The sequence below is a fragment of the Thunnus thynnus genome, chromosome 16, assembly GCF_963924715.1.
Source record: "Thunnus thynnus chromosome 16, fThuThy2.1, whole genome shotgun sequence".
Taxonomy (NCBI): Eukaryota; Metazoa; Chordata; class Actinopteri; order Scombriformes; family Scombridae; genus Thunnus; species Thunnus thynnus.
In genome coordinates this window covers 8,144,582-8,170,664 of record NC_089532.1, presented here as the reverse complement: position 1 = coordinate 8,170,664, position 26,083 = coordinate 8,144,582, and the positions used below count along the sequence as shown (strand labels likewise).

At 39.3% G+C, this 26,083-nt stretch overlaps 3 protein-coding genes across 7 annotated transcripts in view; 2 read left to right on the top strand and 1 right to left on the bottom strand.

The window, feature by feature from the left end:
• Positions 1 to 732: 732 nt before the first annotated feature.
• On the top strand, positions 733 to 10,555 carry sav1 (salvador family WW domain containing protein 1). Its single transcript, XM_067614821.1, has 5 exons — positions 733 to 1,066; positions 3,779 to 4,255; positions 7,290 to 7,560; positions 7,687 to 7,842; positions 8,612 to 10,555. Exons 1-5 carry the CDS (start codon positions 973 to 975, stop codon positions 8,823 to 8,825), a joined length of 1,212 nt encoding a protein of 403 aa, XP_067470922.1. The 5' UTR covers positions 733 to 972; the 3' UTR covers positions 8,826 to 10,555.
• Positions 9,331 to 25,896, bottom strand: atl1 (atlastin GTPase 1). Of its 4 annotated transcripts, none has more exons than XM_067614817.1 (15): positions 25,764 to 25,896; positions 23,051 to 23,308; positions 20,865 to 21,115; positions 19,894 to 20,028; positions 19,138 to 19,242; positions 18,852 to 18,902; positions 18,425 to 18,481; positions 18,033 to 18,125; positions 17,752 to 17,890; positions 16,407 to 16,534; positions 16,135 to 16,191; positions 15,684 to 15,755; positions 15,167 to 15,598; positions 13,064 to 13,078; positions 9,331 to 12,779 (listed from the first exon to the last, which is right to left on the bottom strand). In XM_067614817.1, exons 2-15 carry the CDS (start codon positions 23,124 to 23,126, stop codon positions 12,666 to 12,668), a joined length of 1,725 nt encoding a protein of 574 aa, XP_067470918.1. In that variant the 5' UTR covers positions 23,127 to 23,308; positions 25,764 to 25,896; the 3' UTR covers positions 9,331 to 12,665. The 4 variants fall into 4 exon arrangements, with proteins under 4 accessions (XP_067470918.1, XP_067470919.1, XP_067470920.1 ...); XM_067614818.1 differs by having other exon boundaries at positions 23,057 to 23,308; XM_067614819.1 differs by lacking the exon at positions 13,064 to 13,078.
• The window catches only part of map4k5 (mitogen-activated protein kinase kinase kinase kinase 5), a 32,338-nt gene continuing 31,901 nt past the window's right edge, over positions 25,647 to 26,083 (top strand). For both annotated transcript variants that reach the window (XM_067614816.1, XM_067614814.1), the window contains exon 1: positions 25,647 to 26,041. The gene's annotated coding sequence lies outside the window, so the exon portion shown is untranslated. The remainder of the gene's footprint in view (positions 26,042 to 26,083) is intronic.

Sequence of the window (26,083 nt, the reverse complement as noted above, 5' to 3'; positions counted from 1 at the left end):
TGAAAAATCCTACTTAAGTAAAAGTACATAAATATCAGCAGCAGTTAAAGTATTGCAGTGAAAGTAGTGGTTTGAGCCCTCTGACTGATATATTATTATATGAAATAATTAGATTACTAATACTGAAGCATCAGTGTTTAAGTTTAGTCAAGTGGTTCCCAACCAAGGGGTCAAGGCCCCTCCAAAGGGTCTCCGGATAAATGTGAGGGGTCGTGAGATGATTAGTGGGAGAGGAAAGAAGAAAAAAACAAGTTATGTAAGACGTCAAAAACCAAAAAGGTTGAAAACCACTGGTTACATCTTTAACAATGTGTTGTATTTTAAATGCTTGTTATATTATCCATTGTGTCAAATCTCCATCTGAAAAGTAACTAAAGCTGTCAAATAAATGTAGTGGAGTAGAAACTATCAAAGACCCCTGAACTGACACAAATTACAGAAAATGTATGAAACTCATGGCCAAAATAGTCATATATTCTGTCATTGTGTTACTTGGATGGGATTATAGTAGCAATAAATTATTCTCCTTTTTGCTGGGAATCCCCTGGAACCCCCTCAAGGACCCCTGGGGGTCCCTGGAGTAGAAAATACAATATTTCCCTCTGAAATATAGTGGAGTGTAAGTATGAAGTAGCATAAATGGAGATACTCAAGTAAAGTACAAGTACCTCACATTATACTTGAGTACAGTACTTGAGTAAATGTACTCGGTTACTCTCCAGCTCGGTGGGCAGGACTGTACAGTAACCATTCCCGGTGAGGAGCAGCGCAGCTCAGAGCGGACCGGACCGCCGCAGGAAAGACGCATCCAGCAGCTCAGGTTAGCTGGCTAACTTGCTGCTAGCCAAATTTTTAAAAAGCTTAAAATGTTTCCTCTCCGCGCTTTGCAAACTGAACGGGATGGTCGCAGAGTCGAGGGATTGTGCCATGACATTACAGCGCCGTGTTGTTGATGTTTCCCAGCCTTGAGTTATGCTCTCGCGAAAGAAAAGTAAAAACGAAGCGTCGAAACCAGCCGAGGTACACGGGAAATATGTGAAGAAGGAAACGTCGCCGCTCCTGAGAAGTAAGCGCAACAAGTAGTTAGCCTGGTGGCTACAGTTAGCCTCAGCTAGCATGGTAACAAATGTTAACTTAAAGGGGCAAAAAAAGTAGTTACTTAACAATAGCCAACATGCTGGGGTGAATGTGTGGAAACATTTTGCGAGACTGTTGTGTCTCATAAGCTTGTAATCATCTGTTTAATCGCTGTTTTGTAGCTTCACCGTAACCAAACAAGTTGCTAACCTGGTAGTCTGATGCTAACTGAATGTTATGCTACATTAACGTCAGCTGCAATGTCTAATGTTTAACTTCTGAGATAACGGTAACCACCCCGAAATTTAGTAATTATACTGAGCTACTTGATTAAATACATATTGGGGTGATATTAGTTTTATTTGTAACTGTTTTCTGAAGCTATACTCAGTGTAGTGGTTTACTGAAAAGTCAGATTTGATGCTACAGAGCTGACGTCTGTCCATTGAATGAGTGTTGTCATCTGTTCTGGACTCACTGAATTGATGTTAAACAAACTGTTAGTAAGGAAAACTGCATTTTTCTAAATAACTGACTTGTAATTTGCCGTATATCCTTATACCTGTTAGTACTGTTAGTTAAAATATTGCAGGAATGGTGGAAGAAGTGCTCATAGCATTTACTTTAAGGACACGTTCTCAATTTCTGTCTTGAACCAACAATCAGGAGCCCAAATGAACATTGAAACATGTTGTTCTTGCTTTAATCAGTCCTCCTGTTCATACTGGCCATTAGAAGATCCCTTCATAATGTACTTAAAATGTAAATTATGGGTGAAAAAATCCACAGTCCTCCTTCTCTGCAAAAATGTATTTAAAAGTTTATCTAATACGAAACTTTAGACATCCAAATTAGTCAAATCAAGCAGATATCTTTCAATGTCTTTTTAGTACCAAAGTCCCTCTTTTTGTTACTACTACCGCAGCTCAACAGGAAAACACTGTCTGAGGAAAAACAAAGAGGAAATTTAATGCTAAAAAGACATTATAAATGTGGCAGATATCCACTTGAAATGACTAACTCAGACTGCTGAAGCCTCATATAAGCTTCAGATAAACTTTTAAATGTATTTTTTACACAAAATGACTGTGTGGACACTCTGTGGAGTTTGGCACCCATCACTTACATTGAAAGCACATTTGAAGGAGATCTTTTAATAGTCAGTATGAACAGGAGGAACGATTACAGTGAGGAAAACCTCTTTCAGTGTTCATATGTTTGGAGACAGACCTGAAAGATTGTGAACCCATCCTTAAAGTAAAAGTATGAAAGTGTTTTGTCAGCAAAATGAACTTAAATATCAAAAGCACTCATTATGAAGACTGTATTATTGTTATTATCAATGTATTTAAGTGTTATGTGTGTCATGTTTTAAGAGTGTAATTGGTTAAGGAGCAGCTAATTTTAACTACTTTACTGTAGAGCTGCAACGATTAGTTGATTAATCGATTATTTTGATAATCGTTTTGAGTAATTTTTAAGGAAAAATCCCTAAATTCTCTTGTTCCAGCTTCTTAAATGTGAATATTTTCTTGTGTGATAGTAAACTGAATATCTTTGAGTTGTGGACTCATTTTGGATTGCATCTTGGGCTTTGGGAAACAATGATCAATGTTTTCTGACATTTAAAAGATCAAACCACTAATTGAGAAAATGATTGACGGATTAGTCTAATGAAAATTATAATTAGTTGCAGCCCTATTTTACTGCATATACTGTTCAGTAGTTAAATCAACACAATAACAATAGTTAGATTTAATTATATGATTATTAATTTTGTATGGGAAACATTTTTCTACAGAGTAACTATAGCTGTTAAAGGTACACTATGCAGGATTTGTTGGTTGGTGTTTGTAAACAAACAGCCTTCAAAGTTGGCCCCTCCTCCCCGGCTTGACCAGAGCGAGCTTAGAGCACAGACAGACAGAGAGAGAGAGAGAGAGCAGCGGTGATCGAACAAGCTAGACAGTGAATGAATAGGGCAAGCGGCACGGAGCAAGTTATCTCATGACCCTCCTCACATAGAGCAGGTCAAGACCGTAGTCTTTGATTTACAGCGACCCAACATACCCCCATGAACAAGCACTTGGTGATGGGGGCAAAGGAAAAACTCCCCTTTAACAGGAAGAAACCTCGAACAGAACCGGGCTCTAGGTGGCCGGCCACCTGCCTTGACCCGTTGGGTTGAGAGAGAGAGAGAGCGGAGACGGAGACAGCGATGTAACCTGTCCGCTATTCTATGAGTCCAGACCTCACACCTCTGCAAGCTGTTATTGGCTGGGGGCTACACACCCACTGCCCAAAGGTTGACGCCCAAATAGCATCCCGAACACAGAAAAATAATAATAAAATAATAAAACACAGGCAGAAAGCAGAGTCTCAGCAGATACATACACCACCACACACTTCTAGTGCGTCATAAGTGATGATTGAGAGCGATTATTTTTGTATGAGTCCATATGTTGTTTTTTAGGAAAATCCTGCATAGTATACCTTTAAATATAGTGGAGTGAAAAGTACAATATTTCCCTCAGGATTGTAGTGGAGCATAAGTAAAAAGTAGCATAAAATGGAAATACACAAAGTACAAGTACCTCCAAATTGTACATGAATACAGTACTTGACCTGTTGATACTACTCATGTATTGTTGTGTTGAGTCAGTGACAGTTGTTGATACTTACACCGTTCACCTGGTTGCAGATCTTATGCCCTCATTCATCCGCCATGGACCCACTATTCCCAGACGCACAGAGGTCCCTCTTCCAGAGATGGGACCCTCTTCCTACCCTGTGGCCCCCAGCCGGGAGCCTGTGGTGTCCCGCAACAAGAGCTTCCTCCGTACCCCTGTGCAGAGGCCCCCTCATGAGGTGGCCCGCAGAGAGAGCCACCGCATGTCAGCACCTCCGTACCTGCCTCGCAGTCTGGGAGACCAGCCCCACGAGTATGGAGGCTCCTCACAGTCCTTCCTCACAGACGTGAGCCCCATGTCTGAGAACGGAGACGCTGGCCGGTATTATTACCCCTCTGAACCTTACTATGACAACCAGCAGCAGCGCCAGCCCAGGAGGGTCCCAGAACGCTTTCCTGAGGACTATAGATACTATGAGCACAATGAACACAACTTCCAAAGACTTCCACGACAGCACACTCCCCCGGCTCCAAGTAGACCCCCTTCAGGTAAACATGGAATGTGTTTTTGCTTTTTATTCTTTTAATCTGCAACTATTTTGATAATTAATTGTTTTAGTCATTTTTTTAAGCAGAAATGCCAAATATTTGTTGGTTGCACCTTCTCAGATTTGATGATTTGAAGCTTTTCTGCATCATACGTGATAGTAAACTGAATATCTTTGGATTTTTGACAGTTGATCAGACAACACATGACAGTTGAAGACATTTTTCACTATTTTCTTTTTTCATTTTATAGACAAAACGATAAATTGAGGAAAATAATTGGCAGGTTAATTGATTATGATTATGAAAATAATCCTGTAGCAGCCCTGTATTGGTCAGAAATTTCTTCTATATAAGATATTAAACAAGTGTTTCTGACATGAACATGGAAGAGAGAAAGAGTACAAAATGTGACACAGGATAGAAGTTGCAGGCTTTAGTTGCACACATGAGTTTGGAAAATATATGGCAGGGAGTTGTAGTCTGTTGAGGGTCTATAACTCATCTTTTTATGGCTTTTTGTCAAAAAAAATTTGAGGTATGAAAGTGAAGCAGTGATGTTTGAAATCACACCGGCAAGTCCACAACTTCTTAGATTTGTCTTTGACTTTTTTTTTAAGGAAAACATTGTCAACGTTTGGGTCCATAAATAACGTTGCGGTTAAACTAAAGTAGCTATACTAATATATGACTTCTGTTTTGAAACGACAAAGTAATATGGATTAGTTTTGGAGCGCTCTGAAAGGAAGTCAGGCCTCTGGTTTTCACTGAGCAGCACAAAAGACTGATTTTATTTCAGTCCTGCAGAGGAATTAAATATTTTCACGTTGTGCTCTACTGTAAACATCACTGTGACTCGAGTGTGTAATTTTCACGAGATTAAAAGTTTAGGGGAGGTCACAGGAATTTAGAGAACCTTTTATTTAGTGGCTGACTTGTCAATGTCACGCATATGGTTTAGTATGATGTCAGGCCTGCCTATCAGGTATCAGGCGTCTTGTTTGGGCTGAAGTTAAACAAGCATTACGGGCTATGCATTTTCACCTCTCTGTTTGCTGAATCTTTCTGCCAGCAAACTAGCAATTTAGCAGACCGCCCCCAGTCAAATGTCTCGGCCTCAGACTGCTCACTACTATGAATCATCTGTACTGCGTTTTGTATGCTCACATAGCACACGTAAGGCTAATGCACGGAGTTGTAATCAGAGATGTTTTGAAGGAGTCATCCACCTAAACTTGTCTGACGGCCCCTTTGTTTGTTTTTTTAAACCAGCATTACGTTTGCGCTGTAAAAAATGTCATTTTCACAAAAATAGTTTTAAAATATTCTAACATATGTATTTGTGTACTTCTTATATTTATTTAAAACAAACCTGGCAATTTATTAGTGTTTATTTTGAATGGAAAAAATTATAGCTGCAACGATTAATCAATCTACAGAAAATAACTTTGGCAAATATATTTATAATCAAATAAGTGTTTAAATCATTTTTCAAGCAAAAATGCAAAACATTTCTGGTTCCAGCTTCTCAAATGTGATGATTTGCTGTTTTTCTGTGACTTGAATATCTTAAAAGTTGTGGGCTGTTAGTCAGTCAAAACAAACAAATAGAAGACGTCACTGAGGCCTGTAAGAAATTGTTTTCACTATTTTTTTTTTAACATTTCATAGAAAATAATCATTAGTTGCAGCCCAAGGAAAAAAACACAAACACTATGTAGTTTATTTTCTTTTCTTTTTTTCTTTTTTTTTTATTAACCCCACATAATTATTCTGAGCATGCGTGACACATGATTAGCAGCTCATTTGTTGTCTTTCCATTTTCCGTTGACTTTCTATAAACAGAAGCATCATCTGAGCTCTGGTCCCAGCAAAAGTTCCCGTTTCAGTAAACTGATGGTAACAGCATATTCTCTCATTAGAAAATCCTGTTTAACTCCTTTAAAACAATGAGCAGTATCTCTATATGAATTTATTGTCAATAATCGGTGTTTGATTAATGTTTTTTGTCGTCACAAAGTTACACACTTTTGTTTCCTTGTAACTGCTGAATCACCAGTTGTAAACTAGTCTTGATTGTATCCAGTGAAATTCCTGTGATGCATTGAGCTTTAGGTCTGCAGTGAGTATGGCGGGCTGCCATATTTCTAAAGGAAAGGGCAGAGATGATGATGATGATGATGAGGTGGTGGTGGTGGTGGAAGAGGAGGAGGAGGAGGAGGAGGAGTAGTGAATTTCTGCGGAGCGCTCGCACATTCCGTCCCTTCACTCACCAGCTGGCAAAGAGCTCCAGCGCTCTGTTGCTGTCACTCTCGTGCAGAATTTATCAGATTGAAGCCGCCATTTTGCTGAGATTCTTCATTCCCTGCACATTCTCGTGTGCTTTCAGCCCTTTCTGGGTCCCTCCAGGCTCATTCATTCTGACTCATGATAGTTCTCACTCCTCCGCCTAATATGTCCACACAGCTGTTGGCAAAAATTCCTCGCTGACATTATTTCACCAATAAAAGCACAGAACCTGTTGAACGGACCGGCTCTGCTGTCTGCTCTTACTGAGTGTTTGGGAGTTCAGCGGTTTGTCATCGTCCAGTGAGAGCTCCTCTTGTGTGTGCAGAGATTTCTCTACCTTCCTGTCTGAACGTAACAACACTCCCATTTCCTACCATTCATCACACGATGTCGGTCAGAATAAGATGCTCCGTCACAATGGTCACGGAGTTGTAGGGGATTAGGAAACTCTGTCCACAATCACTGCAACACTTAAAACTGCATCAGTCATGTTTTAAGTGGTGATTCATTGCATTCCTCTCTTATCCTGTTGTATGCACAGTTGCCAAATCAGAATGACCTTTTTAAATGCTGTACATTCCTCTCCTTTAAATGACAGTTTCCCACACATGATGTTTTTAAGAGTTCTCCCAAAATATTTTTTCTTTCCCGGAGGCTCTATTTTCTGGCAGCTGCTCGGCTGTATGTTTGGTCAGACATCTCTCTCTCTCCCTCTAGGTTTCTAAAAAGAAATGTTTGTTTTCCTCAGGCATAGGTCGAATACAGGCCAAGTCTTTGGGGAACCTCTCTAGTCTGACGGGAGAGGACCTCCCTCTTCCGGCCGGCTGGACCGTCGACTGGACCATCCGTGGCAGGAAGTACTATATCGACCACAACACTAACACTACACACTGGAGCCACCCTCTAGAGAGGGAAGGGCTCCCTCCAGGCTGGGAGAAGGTGGAGTCGGCTGAGTTCGGGGTCTACTATGTGGATCACATCAACAAGAGGGCACAGTATCGTCACCCCTGTGCTCCAAGGTATGTCGTTAGTGTGAAAAATAAAAGTATCCTGTGTGATTTTTTTATTATTTTTTCAATCCCTCACTTTAAGACCTGAATGCTACATTTTGTGTAAATAGTAAATATGATATTGGTCTGTTTCAGTGTGCCTCGCTACGATCAGCCCCCTCCGTTACCACCTCCTGTGACCTATCAGCCGCGTCCTGCAGAGAGGAACCAGCCGGTGCTGGTGCCAGCTAACCCGTACCACACCGCCGAGATCCCAGACTGGCTGCAGGTGTACGCCCGCGCCCCCCTCAAGTAAGTAGTAGTATTTTCAATTATTTTCTAGAAAATGGCGAAGAACACCAGTTGCAATCTACAGAATGCAAAGGTGACTTCTTCAACTTGCTTGTTTTGTCCAACCAACAGTCCTAAACCCAGAAATATTCAGTTTACTATCATAAAAGACAAGAAAGAGCAGCAAATCCTCATATTTGAGAGGCTGGAACTAGGAAAGGTTTGGCAGTTATGCTTAAAGGATAAAGCTGGTGATTTTCTGTATTTTTCTTATTGTCAACAAATCTCATGCGCAGAGCCAAACCAACAATGAAGTGATCCGACAATACCTACAAGCATTGTGTGTTTATACAAAACATGATTGCTGTTATTAGTCTTTGGAGCCGTTTCTAAACAAACTAACGGGACAGTGCAACAGTAGTTCAGTAGTTTTTGATCAACAACGGAGGTCTACCGCACAGAGGAATATGATATATCAGACTTACACAATACTTTCAAGGATCAGTTGATCGTTGGTTTGGCTCTGCACGAGATCGGTTGACAAGAAGAATAATATAGAAAATCACCACCTCAATGACTTCTTCTCTCCTTTTATTGGCACTTGCTACCTTTTTATGTCATTAACACCACCCAGTGTTTATATGCTGTACCGCCCTCGGAAACCAGCAGGAATTTGTATTGTATTGTGTTTTTGGCGTGTGTGTGCTTTTGCACATTAGAACATGTTATACAAATAAGCAAAGACCCACTCATCAAATAAATACAATGAATCTCTTCCCTTTTACATCAGGTATGACCACATCTTGAAGTGGGAGTTGTTCCAGCTGGCAGACCTGGACACGTACCAGGGCATGCTGAAGCTGCTGTTCATGAAGGAGCTGGAACACATCGTCAAATCCTACGAGGCGTACCGGCAGGCGCTGCTGTCCGAGGTGGAGGCTCGCAAACAGCGGCAGCAGTGGTACGCCCAGCAGCCCAACAAGAACTTCATAGGGAACATGTGATGTGTGTGTGTGTGTGTGTGTGTGTGTGTGTGTGTGTGTGTGTGTGTGTGTGTGTGTGAGCGCAGCAGGGACTCCATCGCTGCCACACCTCTCTGAGGTTCCCACAGTTTGGGAGCGGTCAGGGTTTCCTTTTGAAATCATGATTGACTCTTAATTGCCTCTTTACCAAACACATCTGTGCCTTCGCTTAATCCAAATATATCAGCCAGGAAGTCAAGACGCACATTGGCGGTGGGGGGGCTCCTCAGGGGGCCCCCCCTTTTTTCCCCCCCATGTGACACTCAATGTATGAATGACTGTGTGACTGAAAAAAAAAACAAAAAAAAAAACTCCAATGAAGAAAAAGAACCTATAATGTGCTACATCTGGGGAGACTGCTTGTGGTGCCATTTACAGCCACTGCCCTGAGAGCTGAATTGCTGTATGGATTTTTTTGTTTTAAAGACTGAGGAGTACAGTCTGAAAAACTCTGGATATTTGTTCAAAAACATCCTGAGATTGTGCCTTTTTTTTTTTTTTTTTTTTTTTAATAACATAAAACGCAGCATTTCTACAATGTCAGCTCATATCGCGTATACAAACCAGCTACTCCGTCGTTTTTTCCTCTGGGAGAAAAAGACAGGCAGCTTCTTCTAATTTGTTTCCGTATTAAAATACTTTTTGCCTTTTTGCTTTGTTACCCTCATAAACTGAAACCACACTTTTTTTACATTAAACAAAAAGTGTGCATTGTTCCTTTTTTTTTTTTTTTTTTTTTTTAATGACATATCCTTTATAAGACAATCCACCAAAACTTTAACAGATATTTAAGTTTTGATATGAAACACGTCTTTATTTAAAGACCTTGTCGGATGAAGCATCACATTTGATGCAGTGGTTTGAGCATCTCTCGGCTCTTGGCATTACTGTAAGTCAGGAATATTCTTGTGTGTGTTTATAATGAAACATAAATAAGCTACTGGAACTTTTTAAAAAACACTTCAAGAAGACATTAAGTTTGCCAAACAAGTGCAATTCAACTTCTTGTTTCATTCTTTCTGGATATTTCTAGCCTCGGTAATGCCTTATTTTTATGGACTGACACGTCTTTTCTGTGATTAAAATTGAAGTGCAGATTCTTGGAAGCTTATTCTAGTGATCACCGATCAATCACACACTTTTAAGATACTCAGAAATGTCTTTAAGCCATAGGTTTTTGTCTAGTCGAGGCTGGTGCTAGTTTTCTACAACTATTTGTCACTCATGGTAGGAAATATAAATAGTTTATGACACTATTACCTTTTAAAGTTACGTTCAGGTCACCTCATAAACTACCAGGAATTATATTTACAGCAAGAATAAGAAATACAAGTGTTTGATTGAACTTGTATGTGATTTCTGAACGTCCTAAAAAAGAGCGTTTGATCGGTGGACAGTCGAGTAGGTTTTTTTTTTAAGAACCTCAGCTTTTTTGTTTCATGAGTCCTCCTCAATGCAAGAAGGTCTCAATTGCATCTTTTTTCAGAATGGTTTCACCAGTTTGTACATACCTAATTTTTGTGGATTGCAAATACAGGACATAAGCAATAAAGTCTGCAGTGAAGAAAAAAAAAAACACAACCCTTTGAAACTACAGTTGTTGCCTCTTTGCTACACTTTCACATACACAGATTTCTTTAACAGACAAGTTTTGCAATGTAAAATAATTGAATACAGCCCTGGTATTGAGCATAATAAACTACTCAAGTCTGGTTTTCATTAATTTGGTCCAACTTTATTAGTTATTATTTCTTTGTAACTGAAATTTTGCAATGCGTGTGCTGAAACGTTAGCAGTGTTGACTTGGAAGAGGCTGATTCATTTGACCTGTCAGGACACTGAGGCTCCCACGATATCCGGAGTTGATTTATGTGTGGATGAGGGCGGCTTTAGGAATGAGTAGTTAAACCCAAGAATAATATGTTATTTTCTTTCTTTTTTAGCACATAAAGTCTTTGAATTAATAGTCAATTCGGAGTTTAAATGCAACACGATGTAAACAAATGCTACTCTGCTGACTTATGAATGGACAAAACGCTTGAAACAGTCATGAAAAAATGTGATTTTTTTAAAAACCTCACGCTAGATGGTTCTTTGTGTGGAGGCCTCACTCATGTTGATTATACACTGTGGAAGACTGGAGAAGCCACTCTGCTGCAGTGCCTTTAAATTTTCAACCCTTGAGGTCAAACCTCAGTATAAACTTGCTAAATATGCATGACAGTGTTCCTGTACTGTCGGTGAGCAGATACACACGGGGGACGAGGGGGGGACGGGGTGGGGGGAGAAAAAAAAGAACATTTCTGACGCTGCAGCTGTATGTGATGCAAACATTTTTTACAGTGCTATGATTCAGGGTTATTCAATGAGCTTAAAAACAATAGCAACCACAGTTATACAAACGTACAGTAACAGTCTACGAAGCCAAAGTGTTCAAACACCAAAAAAAAAAAAAAAGTGCTGTCACCATTACAAGCCTTTTTGTTTTTTAACGAATGCAAAGCTGTTTTTGGGGAACACAAAAGTCTGGCCGGTCCTCTTTCAACCATGCAACTTTTTTTTTGTTGTTGTTTTTTGTTGGTTTTTTTTGTTTTTTTTTGTTCACAGATGATTCAACTTAAGTGTGTGAAGATGATGAAAGAGATCTGGAATGAGGATCCTTTTCCAAAACAGGCCAGTCGCCCCGCCTAATAACATCTAGCTTTGATTCCTCGGTGGCCACAGAATAGCTACATTCCACGGATTTGCTCGAACATTCAGTGAGGAACACAACAATGGTTTCAGCTGCCACCTCTACATCACAATGGAAACCAAACACACTCTTTTCCCTTCAGCCTCAAACGCCAAACACATATAGAGTATCACTGTGACGCTGCCTAATTACAAAACTGCAAGCAAAGACTATAAAGTGAGAGATAATGTCAGCTATGTTGTGTAAACTTTAAACCATTGTGTGTGTGTTGTTTTTTTTTTTGTTTTTTTGTCTCTTATTTGACAGAACATGCCAGCACAAAGCTATTTCCTGATCCACAAGTCTGTCAAAAGTAACACCAACCTCCGAAACAAAACGAAAATACCGTATACAACTCATGAATGTGCCATCGTAGCCAGGCTGCGAGTAGATGTGAAATCATCTTAACATGTTATGGCACGATACCACTTTGTCACAACTATTAAAACTCAAATTTTTTTAAAAGGTATACCTGGTTTTTTAGAGCTTAAAGATGACAGACATTAACAATTTACCATGCTGATGACGCTTGTAACGCTTCATTACTTAACATACAGTACATATTTTGGCTTTCAAACATTGTGTAGATATTGTTTTTTTTATATAAACAGCACTAAACTTCAAAGAACGGAACAATTAGTCACAAATGGGGATTTCACAGATTTGGCTATACTTTGAAAACTGTCGTCAAAATCGTGACAAATGATGGGGGGGAAAAAAAAAAAAAACTCGTTTGGTATGAAAATCAACAGCCGACTGGAGGTTGGATATGCTGAGGCCTCCTCCGGCAGAGCGCCTACAGTGTCTGTACAGCAGGTGTTAATTTGATTTCACAGACAAAAAAGTGAGAGATGATGATGATGATTCAAAAGGCATCCATCGCTTGAAAGCAGGCGCCCACTGAGAAGATGCTCTGGCGTTGCCTATACATGAACATTACACAGTCCCTTATTAGATTTTAAAGTAGTGAATGTACCGGTGGGCCGCCCCAGCCAATACCAAGATAAAAGAGTGCCTGATAGGTGAGGATGATCCTCCCCTCCTCCAGTCCATCACCAGGAAGTCCCTGCTGTGGTTTGTCTGTGATCTGATCAGTCCCTCTTCCTGTCTTGCTCCTCCGCGACGTCCTCCATCTGCGGCCCCGGGAAGGCGTGGTGGTACAGGTGCCTGTGATTGGCCGCTACATTATACAGCTTGTAGAGAGCCTGCGGAGCGAGAGGTGAACCACGGTGGTTACAGGAAGAAGAATTTTCACTCGTCAAAAAAAATCACTTGAGGAAAAAATGTCATGGCAGGGATACAACGGAGCAATTTTGGGAGCGATGCGGACGGGTAACGGTGATAAAAACAGGCAGCAAAGTCACATTGGCATCTACAGGTTCATATTTTTATGGAAGTATAAATTTTAGAGCCTGTCCGTGCTCTCCAAAAAAGTTGCTCTTTGTATTCCTGCCTTTGTGAATATTCCCACTTGGATTGTTCCACTTACCTCGTTTGTGCTCCCCTGAAGAGGCAGAGGAAGGAAAAATACATATTGTGAGCACAAACATACAGACAGGACATAACAAGTGAGGCAATAAGAGAGAAGATTCTTCAATAACAATGTCATGTTGTTGTAAAGGATCTGGGTTTAATTTGTCTGCCACTGATTTAAAGGAGACTGTTGCCATCTAGTGGTTTAAACATATCACATACAGGATGTTACTGATACTGTATGTACCTGAGAGAACAGTATTTATTATTATCCATCTTTAATTATTCCAATTATCAATTAATTGTTTAAGTAAAGATTCAGTGGTTCACTGATTCAGTGATACTGAATATGTTTTGGTTTTGTACTGTTGGTCAGACAATACAAGCCATAAATAAGTAAACTGTAGGAATTAATAATATGATTTTTCTGTGATTTTTATAGACCAAACAATTAAAATCCTCTTTGCCATAATCATAAACCTTGATTTCTTCATTTAATGTAGAATTTGTGAGCAGTTTTTCATTTCTCTTTATCCTACATATACAGAATTTGTTTATTTTGTCATGCTGCACTGTTGCATTCATTTATAGTATCTACAGACTACAGAGCTGAAAACATGAGTCAGTTAGTTAATGGTCATTTATCAAGCAAAATGTCAAAGTTTCACCTGTTTCAGCTTCTCAAATGTAAGGAGTGTGTTGTTTTTGTTTTTTTTAAATAATTGTAAAGTGAAAACATTTGTGTTTTGGACTGTTGGTTGGACAAAAGAAGCAACTTGAAGACGACACGATTTGCTCTAGAAATGTGATGGACATGTACTGCTTTCTTGTGACAATATAAATATACAAAAGGACAAATTGACTAACTGAAATGGTCCATAAATTAATCAGTAATGAAAATAATAGTTCATTGCAGCCCTACATCTAGGAAAGATTACTGTGTGCTTTTCTCCAGTCTACTTAAGATCATTGAAGGGTTTTTATTTGGTTCAAAGAGTCCAAACCAGACGTTTGACCATTTATGACCAATTTAGGCGTCTTTTTATCGGCTGACATTTCACACCAGAGCTGATTTTAAAGTTCTCCTTCTGAACTACAAACCCCCTAACAGACAGACACCGTCTTGTTTATCTGATACTAAACCATATACAATATCCCAGTACATCTTCCATATACAGTATCCCAGTACATCCTCTGTATACAATATCCCAGTACATCCTCCATATACAGTATCCCAGTACATCCTCCATATATACAATATCCCAGTACATCCTCCATATACAGTATCCCAGTACATCCTCTATATACAGTATCCCAGTACATCCTCTGTATACAATATCCCAGTACATCCTCTATATACAGTATCCCAGTACATCCTCTATATACAGTATCCCAGTACATCCTCTATATACAGTATCCCAGTACATCCTCTATATACAGTATCCTAGTACATCCTCTATATATAGTATCCCAGTACATCCTCCATATACTGTATCCCAGTACATCCTCCATATACAGTATCCTGCAGTATCCTAGTACATCCTCTGTATACAGTATCCCAGTACATCCTCTGTATACAGTATCCCAGTACATCCTCTGTATACAGTATCCTAGTACATCCTCCATATACAGTATCCTAGTACATCCTCTATATATAGTATCCCAGTACATCCTCCATATACTGTATCCCAGTACATCCTCCATATACAGTATCCTGCAGTATCCTAGTACATCCTCTGTATATAGTATCCCAGTACATCCTCCATATACTGTATCCCAGTACATCCTCCATATACAGTATCCTGCAGTATCCTAGTACATCCTCTATATACAGTATCCCAGTACATCCTCTGTATACAGTACAATTTACATGTTGTGCAAACATGCATTATGTAATTTAATCTATATTTGTGTGTATCCAAGTTTGGTTTGGACTTGTCTATATATATTTTCCATGTGGGTGTGCACATATAAAATGCAGTGTGCAGACACTCTTGCTGTCAATTTTGCATTATTAATAAACTGAACTTGAACTTAAGCACTGATTCAAATATTGATAAAGTTAAACAGCCAGATTTGTTTCGGAACTTAACTAATGATCATGTTTTCATTGACTTACCTGGTCCCACAGTGCACCAGCCACCTGGTCGATGACAGCGCCCAGTTCCCGGTATTCCCCAGAGTACCGGATGTAGGCCCAGGTGCAGAGAGTGATCAGTGCCAGACCCAGGATCATGTTACACAAGCTGGCAATGATGTCCACGCCCACAAAGCCTGTGATGCCCGCGGCCACGTACATGACAAAGATGACCACGAACAGGGTGGCCGGCGTGCGGGCAGCGTGGAAAATGTTCTTGGAGTCATTGTGCTTGATGTACTGGACAAACACCTCGTCGATTTCTCCCTCTAGCTGTTGCAGGTAGCGGCGGCTGAACTCCTCGCCTCCCATCTTCTTCACGCCCCGGAAAACCTGCAGAGCCTCTTCTCTGATGACGCTGTGTCGGGCCTGCAGTTCGCTGGGGGCCAGGAAGGGCCGATCACCCCCGCAGACCTGCAGACAGAGGAGAGTTTAAATGTAAAGGATCGTACAGCTGGTGAAACTTTCCCCCGTGTTTCCCCTTTGTGTCTGCACCCACCTCCTCCATTTTCTTGTTGTACAGATCCTTCGCAGCTGCAACTGCTGCCAAATTATTCGCCTCTGCTGTGGCCTGAGGAGAAGCACATGGAGACATAGTGTTAATTTGTTTTAGATTATATAAGATAAGATATGAAAAACTAAATTAAAGTGTCACAGCAGCAGAAGCACAGGAACAGATGCATTGATAAGAAAACTTTTTTGAAAACGACATGAACTATATTCAACTGAAACACGAAAAAAATGTAAGTAAAAGGTGTTAAATACTATATATACCAACATAAATAGCAACTATAAAGAGAGAGAGAGACAAAAGTGGTCACCAATTAAGTGAGAAAGGAAAGACAGTTGCAATAAAATATACAGAAGCAGATAGCATTATGAACTAATAGTCAGTAATATGGATACACTATCTTAAACACAATGCTCTAAACACAGTAAGAGAAATGTACCTGTAGCATGGATTTTGGATGAGGCAGCTCCTCACCTTGGTAGATTTTGATGTATGCCTGAAATCACCAGAGGAATAACAAAAATCTGAATGAATAAAAATCATCAAGTAACATAAATATGTTGGATTTGGTCTTGTGCTTAAACATACAACAACAGTTACTGATATACATTTAGAGAGTTTTAATTACAAAAGATAAAATATATCAGAATAGTCAACATTACAAGAAAATGCAAAGTGTTGTCTTGTGCATGTCATAGTCTTGTGTCTGACCTTGAAGTACTCCAACAGGCCTCTGCAGGTGATTTTGCTGCCGTTGATCTCCTTCACGTCGATGTTGCGAGGACTCAGCAGCCAGGGGACCAGAACCTTGAGGTTGTTTATGAACTCGCCGTCGATCTCTAGACGAGGAGGAGAGGCAGCGGCTGGTGAGTATTTACAACAATATGTGCAGGAATTCAACAGTGTTTGCTCAGTTTTACTCTGATCTGGTGGTTTGTGCAGAGGGAGAGAAAAAAACAAGGTGGGAAAGATCAGCACTAAGATCATCAAACAGCTTGTTTCCCCCGAGATCTGGTTCTCAAAAACTCCAGTCAGTGAAACCACCTGGTCATGCACAATTCATAAAAACCTTCCTCTGTCATTCAAAGAACAAAGAACATCAGGTACTATACTGAAGTACAAATGTATGGTACTTGTACTTCACTTCAGTATTTCCATTTTATACTACTTTATATAAATCTAGACCGCTACAATTCTGAGGGTAAATATTGCACTTTTTTAACCACAACATTTATCTGACAGACATAGTTAGCAGTTACTTTACAAATTAAGAATTTGCATACAAAACATACTATGATTTTATAAAATGTGATGTATTATAAAGGATTAAACAACCAAACAGTATATAAGATTAAAATTAGCTCAATTGCAAAACTACAAAAGTGAAAAGTCTTCTTATTCATGCAAACACTTACAGGAGTAGTTTTACTTCTGATTTAAGTGAATTTTGCCAATTATTCTTACTTAAGTTACATTTGTCAATTGTCATTGAGTGTTTTTATAGTGTAGTATTGCTACTTTTACTCAAGTAAATGATCTTGTTACTTTTTCCAACATTGTATTTATACATATTTTACCTGTAGAATCCATACAGTATTGTTTAAAATCTGTAGATATACAGTATGTTTATCCTTTTTATAATAATAATGTGTTATATATGTTATCAGTGCAACTGGTCAGGTTTCAAAAAAGAAACATACGGTTTACTTAAAGTTACTTACATTTCTTTTTATGTGTAATGCATTACTTATGAATAAAGTAAAATTTTAGGTAGTACAATTGCGCACCACTTATGCTCATTGTATACAGTATAGTGCTGCCTAAACCCTATTCCCTCAATTACCTAATTAAAACATTTCACTGATTTTACATTGTTAATGTTTACTGTAACACATGGGAGCAACCAATCAAATCAATTTGTTGTATTTATGAAAGTATTTTTCCTAAATGTTTTTCTGAATGAACTCACTTGAGGTCAGAAAATGTTTGACTAGAAAACACTGCGACTCTGTGCTGAAACAGTCACATGTTGTACTGTGAGACAGAGGAAGTTTACCTTTAATCCTTCCATCAAAGTGTGGGTTGGTGGCCACTTTGAGGCCGGGGTGAGGCATCAGGAAACAGGAGATGTTAGTGAAGCAGGAGTGGATGTGTTTACGCACGTTCTGCAGCTCTTCATGCTGGTTCTCTGAGATCTACAACACAAACACGACCGCAGGAATCACGTGTCAGATGTCCTTCAGTTTGGTTCAACTACACTCATGTGGATCTGTAAAGCTATTGTTATTAAAAACTGTACGTTATCCATGAAACATTCAGCACAGTAAAAACACACACCTTGAGTCTCTTCTCAAGGAACTTCATGCCTCCGTCCTGTCCGTACGGAAACTCGTAAGGAAAACTCCAGTCTCGAATGAGGAAAATCATGGACTAGGAAAGAAATGTGCCGTGTCACTCTCATTCTTAACATCATGCTCATATTTGCAAATAATTTACAGCATTTGTTTTAGTGGTTTGAGTATTCAACAACTGTTCACTTTCAAACCCTTTTCAGTGATTATCAGAAGTTTCCATTACTCATTAAATTATCTTACATAACAATCTTCCATTCAACATTTCAAGCTGCTTGAAAAAAATACCAAGAATTATTTAGAAAATGTATTTTACTGATATTTGTATGCAATCAGCACACTGTTGCAGATCCAGCAAGTGAAACTGATATATGTTACCTGGAAAGGTTTGAGGAACGTCTCCTCCATCGCTAATCTGCCGTACTCAGTGAAAAGCTGAAATAAAATGGAAGAACATAAGAAACATGAAAGAACATAAAAACTGTAAGAAAATTATGTGAAATGCTGTGAGTAAATAGCACAATCATTTAAAAAAATCAAAGATCAACATCTAATTAAAAAAAAAAAAAGTTTTGTATATTCTGGGTCACTTTAGGAAAAGTCAGGCTAACAGAACTTTTAGGTTTTGAGTGTTTTTAATGCTCTCAAATGTAAAAATGAGTCTAATTTGACCTGAACAGGATGTGAGGGTTAAGCCAAGACATATATGGCCAAATACTACAATACATTTTTGCTTACAACAGGTTTCAAATCTTGATCTTGCTCTTTAAAAACTGTATTATGCATTTAGGAAATGTTGAGTTACCTGCAAGTGCTGAAGGTCGTCTTCTTGTACATTCTGTGAGATGTTGTAAACCTGAAAAAAGGCAAAAATATACAGAATAGTTACTTCAAAGCAGCTCCAAGTGGAAGGAAATTGCACAGTCAAAGAACAAAAACAATATTATGGAGTGATTTAATGATCAAAAATGCCAAAAACACCTATTCTTATAAGCCTACATACTGCATATGTTCCTAATTGATATTCATACATAAATATGCATAGTGTTTACTGAAGTGAAGCTGGGTCAGATGCGTCAAAGTCATTGTACCTGCATTGAGGTTATCATGGTGCTCAGAGCGAACACAGTGGCTGAATCCCTCAACGTCGACTGGCTGTCGAACGTTCCCTGCGTGTCCATGAGCAAGACGGCAACCTGCGTAACGAGACGGATGAAGTCATTGACCTGCGCTGAAGGGTAATCTGTACTGTATGTTTCTCATGCCTCATGTGAGGTGTAACGTAGTGAGTGAAGGACAAGACGAGCACGTGGAACATGCAGTACAGGAGTGGAAAATGAGCTCATGAGTTGGCTTTGAATGTAGTTTAAGAGATCTGGAATAATGGAAAACTGTTCATTGAATTTTAAAAATAATATAGACAAAGTGAGATTAAATCTACACACCAGAGACACTCATTTGTTTTGAGATTAGAGATTTTTGTCTGACACAGGTATAAAAGAAGTTATGTGTCTATATGAAACGGCATAAAAAAGGGATCTTCTAATGGTCAGTATGAACAAGAGGAATGATTACAGCAAGAAAAACCTGTTTCAATGCTCATACGGATACAATATTGTTTTAAGACGGACTTGAAAAATTGTGAACCCGTCCTTTAACTGGCCAAACTGGCCAACTCCTGAGTGTGAAAGTGTGAGAAGAACTGTTGCAAAAATAAATAAAACTACAGAGGGCGGAAGTTCAAAGCAAAGAGGAAAAGGAAAGAGAATTGTGTATCATATTGAGTTATGTCACATTGTACCTCATTGTATTCAATAGTCTACTTGACATTAATACACAGACTCCACCTTTGTTCCATCTGGCTTGTCCACCAGGAAGACCTCACTCCAGATCTGGATCCCTGTAGTCTCCCTCTCTGAGCCCCCCCTCCAGGAGAAGCCGGTCAGAGGCTCGTCTGAATGTCCGAGCCAGTCTTCAGATGCCTGAGCACCGTGAGATAAGACGGGTTAGTTCATAGTTATATTGTTTTTTTTATTAAATATTGGAGAAAACTACGGTTTGGTGCTGATATGTTGGAGGTTCTTTCCTCACTACAGCAAAAGGGTCTAAAACCTGCCGTTCCCATTTTTTCTCTGATTTCCTATCTTCATTTAAAGGACCTAAAGGTGGCCAGAAGGTTGTCGGTTCAATCCCCAGACCAGCAGGATAAATCCGGGTGGGGAAAAGTGAAAAAGCAACACTTGACCCTCATTGTCAGCACTGAGGTGTCCTTAACCTCAGCTGCTCCAGTGAAGCAGCTCAGTGCCCAGCAGATCAGACTGTTGTGGTTGTACTGGGCGGCTTCCAGGTGTGAATGTGTGTAACTGTGTGAATGTGAAAGTCATCAGAGCGTTCCTGCAAAAGAGAGGCTTCCTCTCAGTAAAAACTTTCCTGAATAAATAAAGGATTTAAAAAAAAAAAAAGGAAATTCATTGCTGCCTCCTGTCAGAGCTGCCACCACTGGAAATGTGATTAGTCTGGGTTTAAATGTCCAGCGATGAGCTTAATAAGAGACTTTTCCATCGTCACATTTTCTGGAGAGAAAGCTGATTATCTTTTAAATGAAAGTAAAATATCAGCAAAAGGTCAGATATTGGCAGCTTTAGCGGAAGAATGCAAGTTCTGCTTTTGGTCAAACTCCAATATGCAAAAACTCTGCAAATTCTTTAAAACATGCAGCCTTCACTAAAAAAGCTTTTACCTTTTGAACAGCAGGAAAACAACTTACGTCACACTAACAGACCCAAAATCTCAACTCCATCTCTGCACAGACACTTACATGGTTGTACATGTAGCGCAGCATAAAGTCCATGAGGAAGGACTTGCCCTTACGGAAAGCTCCGGCCACAGAGATGGCCACCACCTCTCGGTCTCTGACCTCCTCCGCCAGCAGGATGCGGCTCAGCGCCGCCTCGTCCAGCTCGAAGGTGTGGTCGTCTTTGACCAGAAGCACCTGGATGGGCCGGGCTCGTCCATCCGGCTCCTCCTCCTCTGAGCTCCAGTCGTAGACATTTTTATCACTGAGGGACCCTGTGGGAGAAGTCAGAGGAGAAAGGAGATTAAAGTAATGTATCAGTGCTCTGGAGAAGCTTAACTAATTATGATTTTGAATCTTTGATATAAGAATGAGTTAAATTAGCATGTTGATATGTTTTCTACATCACTACTTGTAATTATAAGTGAAAAGTCAACTAATATGTTATTATATGAGCGAGCGAAAAGCCAGAACTACTTCATAGTGAGGAGAAAACTGGTCCATTAAGCCAAGAAACAGGAAAGACAAGTCCATGATTACTTCCTGTTAGCCTCAGATCAATAGCTTCGCCTGAGAGCTTGTTAATACTAATAATGAATCATGCTCTGCTATCTATCCCATCTGTCTGCATCCAATGAGATCATGTGCATTCAGAGCTTTTTCCGGAGCTTTTCCAGGCAGTGACTCAGTGTGTTTCCAATCTCTGCTGTCTCATGTAGAGACTGTGCAAGCTGCATGACCGTCCTGATACAGAGACCGGAGGCTTTTTTAGCTCTTAAATCCCTTTCTTGTAATGTACGCTTTATGCTAGTGATTCTCAAAGTGGGGTCTTTGAGGGGTTCCTAGGGGTCCCAGGAAAAAAGGGGAATCATTTATTTTCACTATAATTTCATCCATAAGTAACACAATGACAGTAGGTTTCATGCACTTTCTGTAATAAAACATCTAAAAGCATAAAGTCTCATCAGATGGGGGTCTAATTTGTGTCAGTTTAGGGAAAAAGTTTGGGAACCACTGATTTATGCTACAACAAACTTGGTACAGGCGGTGGCACAGAGTAGGAAAAGAAGAAAATCCTCAAGCAACAACACTCACTCTGATCTGTGTGGCTGCGATGGTGATTTTGAGAATGAAATTGTAAATTAAGCATGCTTCTAAGTCTCATAAATGCACTGTGACACATTAAAGAGTAGCAGGCACATTTTTTTTTAGGGAGGGGGGGGGGGGCTTGTTCAAAGATTAATGAAGGGTGCCAAGAATGCACGGTGAATAATTTAAGGAGGAATCAGCCAAGGTTTCCTCCTCACAAGCCTGAAGAAGACTGTCTGACTTCACCTCTTCTCCTGCAAAGGCCTCAGCCGAGCCCAGTTAACCTGATCATGTTGCTGTCCTTAAAACAGCCGAAGACGTCAGAAGCACCGTATGCTTAAAGTGGGTCAGTCCAGATAAACTCTCTAATGACAAACAGCAGCATTTCCCCTCCTTTTTTCCCCCCTACACTCCTGATTCAATCCTTTTTTTTCCCTCCTCCCTTGCAAGCCTGCATTAAAAGTTAACATGGACCACAGAGTGATGTCAGTGACAATTAGGATGCTTGTTATCATCATAATCACTGTGGTAGAGGTGATAATGATCACAGCAATAACGATTAGGATAAAGATGATGGTCATGAGGATGATGACAAGCTATTTACTGATGCAATATTACATAATTTCATGCTAGATGCACCATATAACATCATATGAGGCTCAGTGTGATAAACAGTAAAATCAGAAAGGTTATTTTCAGGCCTTTTGGGGCCTGGACCGCCCCTTAGGGGTATTTCCTGTATGCTGGTTATTTGATATATTATATATTTAATTTTTCCACCACTGATTTTGATAGTAAAGCATAATTTCTAAAGCTAAAAATGTCTGTTTGCTTATATTTGAATGAACATATGGGCGATTCTCCTGCAGTGACACACAGAGACAAGATGTATTTACCACCAACAGGAACATCACGTAATATCAGCATCAAGATAAACAGACACTGGAGGAAATTTTTGTCGAAACGCAAACAAGCCCTTCATCATGGAGTCTAAAATAAACGTCTAATTGGCCGCACTGATTACACCCTCGCCCCGACAGAAATAAAAAATGTATGTGCGTCAAGGTACCGTGATGTATGTATATATATATATATATATATATATGAAATGTTGTACGTACACTCACCCCAGCTGTCTCTGTCTTTACGGTGCTTCGCCATAATACTGTCCTTATGTCCCTCTGTTTGTCTGTTCATGCACGGCCCTAGTCGGTGGTCATGGGTGTCGGGGGTTGGGAGGATGCCCTATCTCCACCAAAACGATGCTCGCATCGCAGGAGGATGATGGAGCTTTTTTATTCCCAGCGCTTTGCAGGGGTCACACATGTCACCAGGGGGCGCTGTTGTCTGTTGTTCACTCCCGGCTGTAGAGGTGGCGGCTTCACAAGAGAGAAAAACATCCTGTGGTTTAGTGTCAATTTTTTTTTTTGCAAAAATAAACCCAACCGCCTAGTATCGCCCGAGCATTTACGACACGTCTCTTTCATTACACTGAAAATACTTGAATGCGTTATCAGCTGCTGACGGTAGGTGGCGGTAAATACACAGAAATTAGAACGCATGCTGCTTTCACGTACTATCGTAAATATGCGGATTTTAAAGGATAGGTTCACAATTTTTTTTAAGTCTGTCTTAAAACAACAGTCAGGTGGCCATATTAACACTGAAAGAGGTTTTCCTCGTTGTAATCATCCCTCCTGTTCATACTGGCTATTAAAAGATCCCCTTCAAATGTGCTTTCAGTGTATTTGAAGGGGGACAAAATCCAATCATTTTGTATAAAAATGTATTTAAAAGTTCATCTGAAGCTTATGTAAGGCTTCGGCAGTCTGAGTTAGTCATATAAAGTGGATATCTGCTAAATTTACAGTCTTTTTAGCTTCAAAATCTCTCTCCCTTGGACAGTGTTTCCCTGTTGAGCTGCAGTAGAAGTATAGTAACATAAAGAGGGACTTTGGTACTAAAAAGACTGTAACGTTGCAAGATATCTGCTTGATTTGACTCATTTGGATGGCTGAAGCTTCATATTAGCTTCAGATAAACTCTAAAATACATTTTTGCACAGAAGGAGGACTGTGGATTTTTGCCCCCCATCACTTACATTGCAAGTGCATTATGAAGGGATCCTCTAATGGTCAGTATGAACAGGAGGAATGATTACAGAAAGAAAAACATGTTTCAATGTTCCTTTTTGGTGCCTGACTGTTGCCAATATACTGGTATAGTGGACAGTGGTGGAAGAGCTAGTCAGATCCTTTACTAAAGTAAAAGCAGCAATACTACAAAATACAAATAAATATATAAAGGTAAAAGTCCTGCATTCAAATTTATAGTTAATAAAATAACTACAAAGAGTATCATTAGCATAATTTACTTAAACATCCTGTCCAACTTTTTTTCTTTTTTTATTTCTTCTTAAATTAAACAAAGTAATCAAAGAAAAGACATCGATGTGGATGCGCACATAATCGTCTGGTGGAGGCACACTGGAGCTACATCACATACAAGGCTCAGGCTTCTATTCATTGTACTGGCTTTGTATCAAGATACAAAGTTAAGTACTACCTTAGAAATATATTTAAGTATGGTACTTGAGAGTAAATGTACTTATCAATGGGACTGTGCAAGGCTGAAGTTATTGTGATACTAAATGTAGAGTTTAAAACACAGAGCTGCTGCCAGTAATTATACAAAAAGTGATGTGTACAATATATTACAAGAACTGCCAGATTATTAGTTTGTCCTTGTTTTTCTGAAATACTTCTCTCAATTTAAAAAAAAAATCCTTTTGTAATTGTTTTAGGGCTGCAGCTAACGATTATTTTCATTATCGATGAATCTGTTGATTATTTTCTTGATTAATCGATTAGTCATATGAAAAATGAATCAAAAAATGGTCAAAAATGTCGATCACTGCTTCTCTAAGCCCAAGATGTAACCCAATATGTCATTTTTGTCCCAACCAACCAAAAGAAGTACAGTTTACAATCATAGAGGACTAAAGAAACCAGGAAATATTCATATTTAAGAATCTGGAACCAGAGAGCATTTTTTCCTCTTTTTTCTTACAACTCAAATAAAAAGCGGATGTTGTGGACTCGCATGTGAATGATTAGTTGGAGTAGATTGCTGTGAACTTATAACCTGTAACCTAATTTTCTGTTAGTTATTACTTTTTACTCTTATGTAACCCCCTGTTTGTCTATTGTCTTGTTTATGGATTAAGAAAAAAACATTTTTATTTTAAATTAAAAACCCGTAGTTTGGTAATATTCATCATTTAAGTAGTTGTTTTGTTTTTTGTTTTTTTAACATTATAAGTATTACTTTAAGTGTTGTTGCTATATTTTCTTTTCAGTATTTTTGAATTTTCCATTTAAGTCTTACTTAACAGTTTGTCTGTGCTCTATTTTACGCGTTTCTTTTCTTTCTTACTGCAAATATATACATAATAGGGCTTGAATATGTACATAGGTTATCTATACAGTGTAAGAAACAGGTAATAAATGTATTTACTTCTGCAAAAAAACCGACTCAAAACCATTAATCGATTACCAAAATAGTTGCCGATTAATTTTCTGTCAGTCGAATAATCGTTGCAGCTCTAAATTGTATTATTATTATTATTTTATGCTAGAATATGGCTGTGAGACCAGACATTTTGTGGTGTATTAATTTTCATGTCGAGATGTTCGATTTTACGAGGAGGTCCTGAACGCGGCATCAAAATCCTGTAACTGACTCCACAGAGATTAGCAACAGACTGTTGCTTTTTCGGCTGATGTTTTGCTTATAAAATTAGGAACAATACTTGACAATATTCATGTAGCTTACCGTTAATAGTTCACACATGAGTCTGACGCTTCTCTAAAGCTGTCGACAAAAGGGAAATGACATGTCAACGGCAAAACTCAACGCGAGGACTGAACTCGTCGTTGCACTGAAGGAGCGAACAGCAAGAGCCAACTGAAGTTTACTACTGTTTCGTCGATAACAAAGGGGGACGCTTTTCCTTTTTTTGTGCGATTTTTCGACGCCATCGTGCTGCTAAATGACTCGGGAAGATTTTAAAATGCAACACGTACTCGTCCGCGGTGTCTGTATCGTAAAAGGTAAGCACAAGTTGAAGTTATAAAGCAGGAGAGAGGCTAAGT

Excerpts from the sequence above, each read along its gene's own strand:
- sav1 (XM_067614821.1), top strand. The coding sequence starts at position 973 with ATGCTCTCGCGAAAGAAAAGTAAAAACGAAGCGTCGAAACCAGCCGAG. Across the intron at positions 7,561-7,686 it reads CGTCACCCCTGTGCTCCAAG|TGTGCCTCGCTACGATCAGC; the intron begins GTATGTCGTTAG and ends GGTCTGTTTCAG. Across the intron at positions 7,843-8,611 it reads TACGCCCGCGCCCCCCTCAA|GTATGACCACATCTTGAAGT; the intron begins GTAAGTAGTAGT and ends CTTTTACATCAG.
- atl1 (XM_067614817.1), bottom strand. The coding sequence starts at position 23,126 with ATGAACAGACAAACAGAGGGACATAAGGACAGTATTATGGCGAAGCAC. Across the intron at positions 21,116-23,050 it reads CAGAGACAGCTGGGGTGAGT|GGTCCCTCAGTGATAAAAAT; the intron begins GTACGTACAACA and ends CTTCTCCCACAG. Across the intron at positions 18,903-19,137 it reads CCATGATAACCTCAATGCAG|GTTTACAACATCTCACAGAA; the intron begins GTACAATGACTT and ends GCCTTTTTTCAG.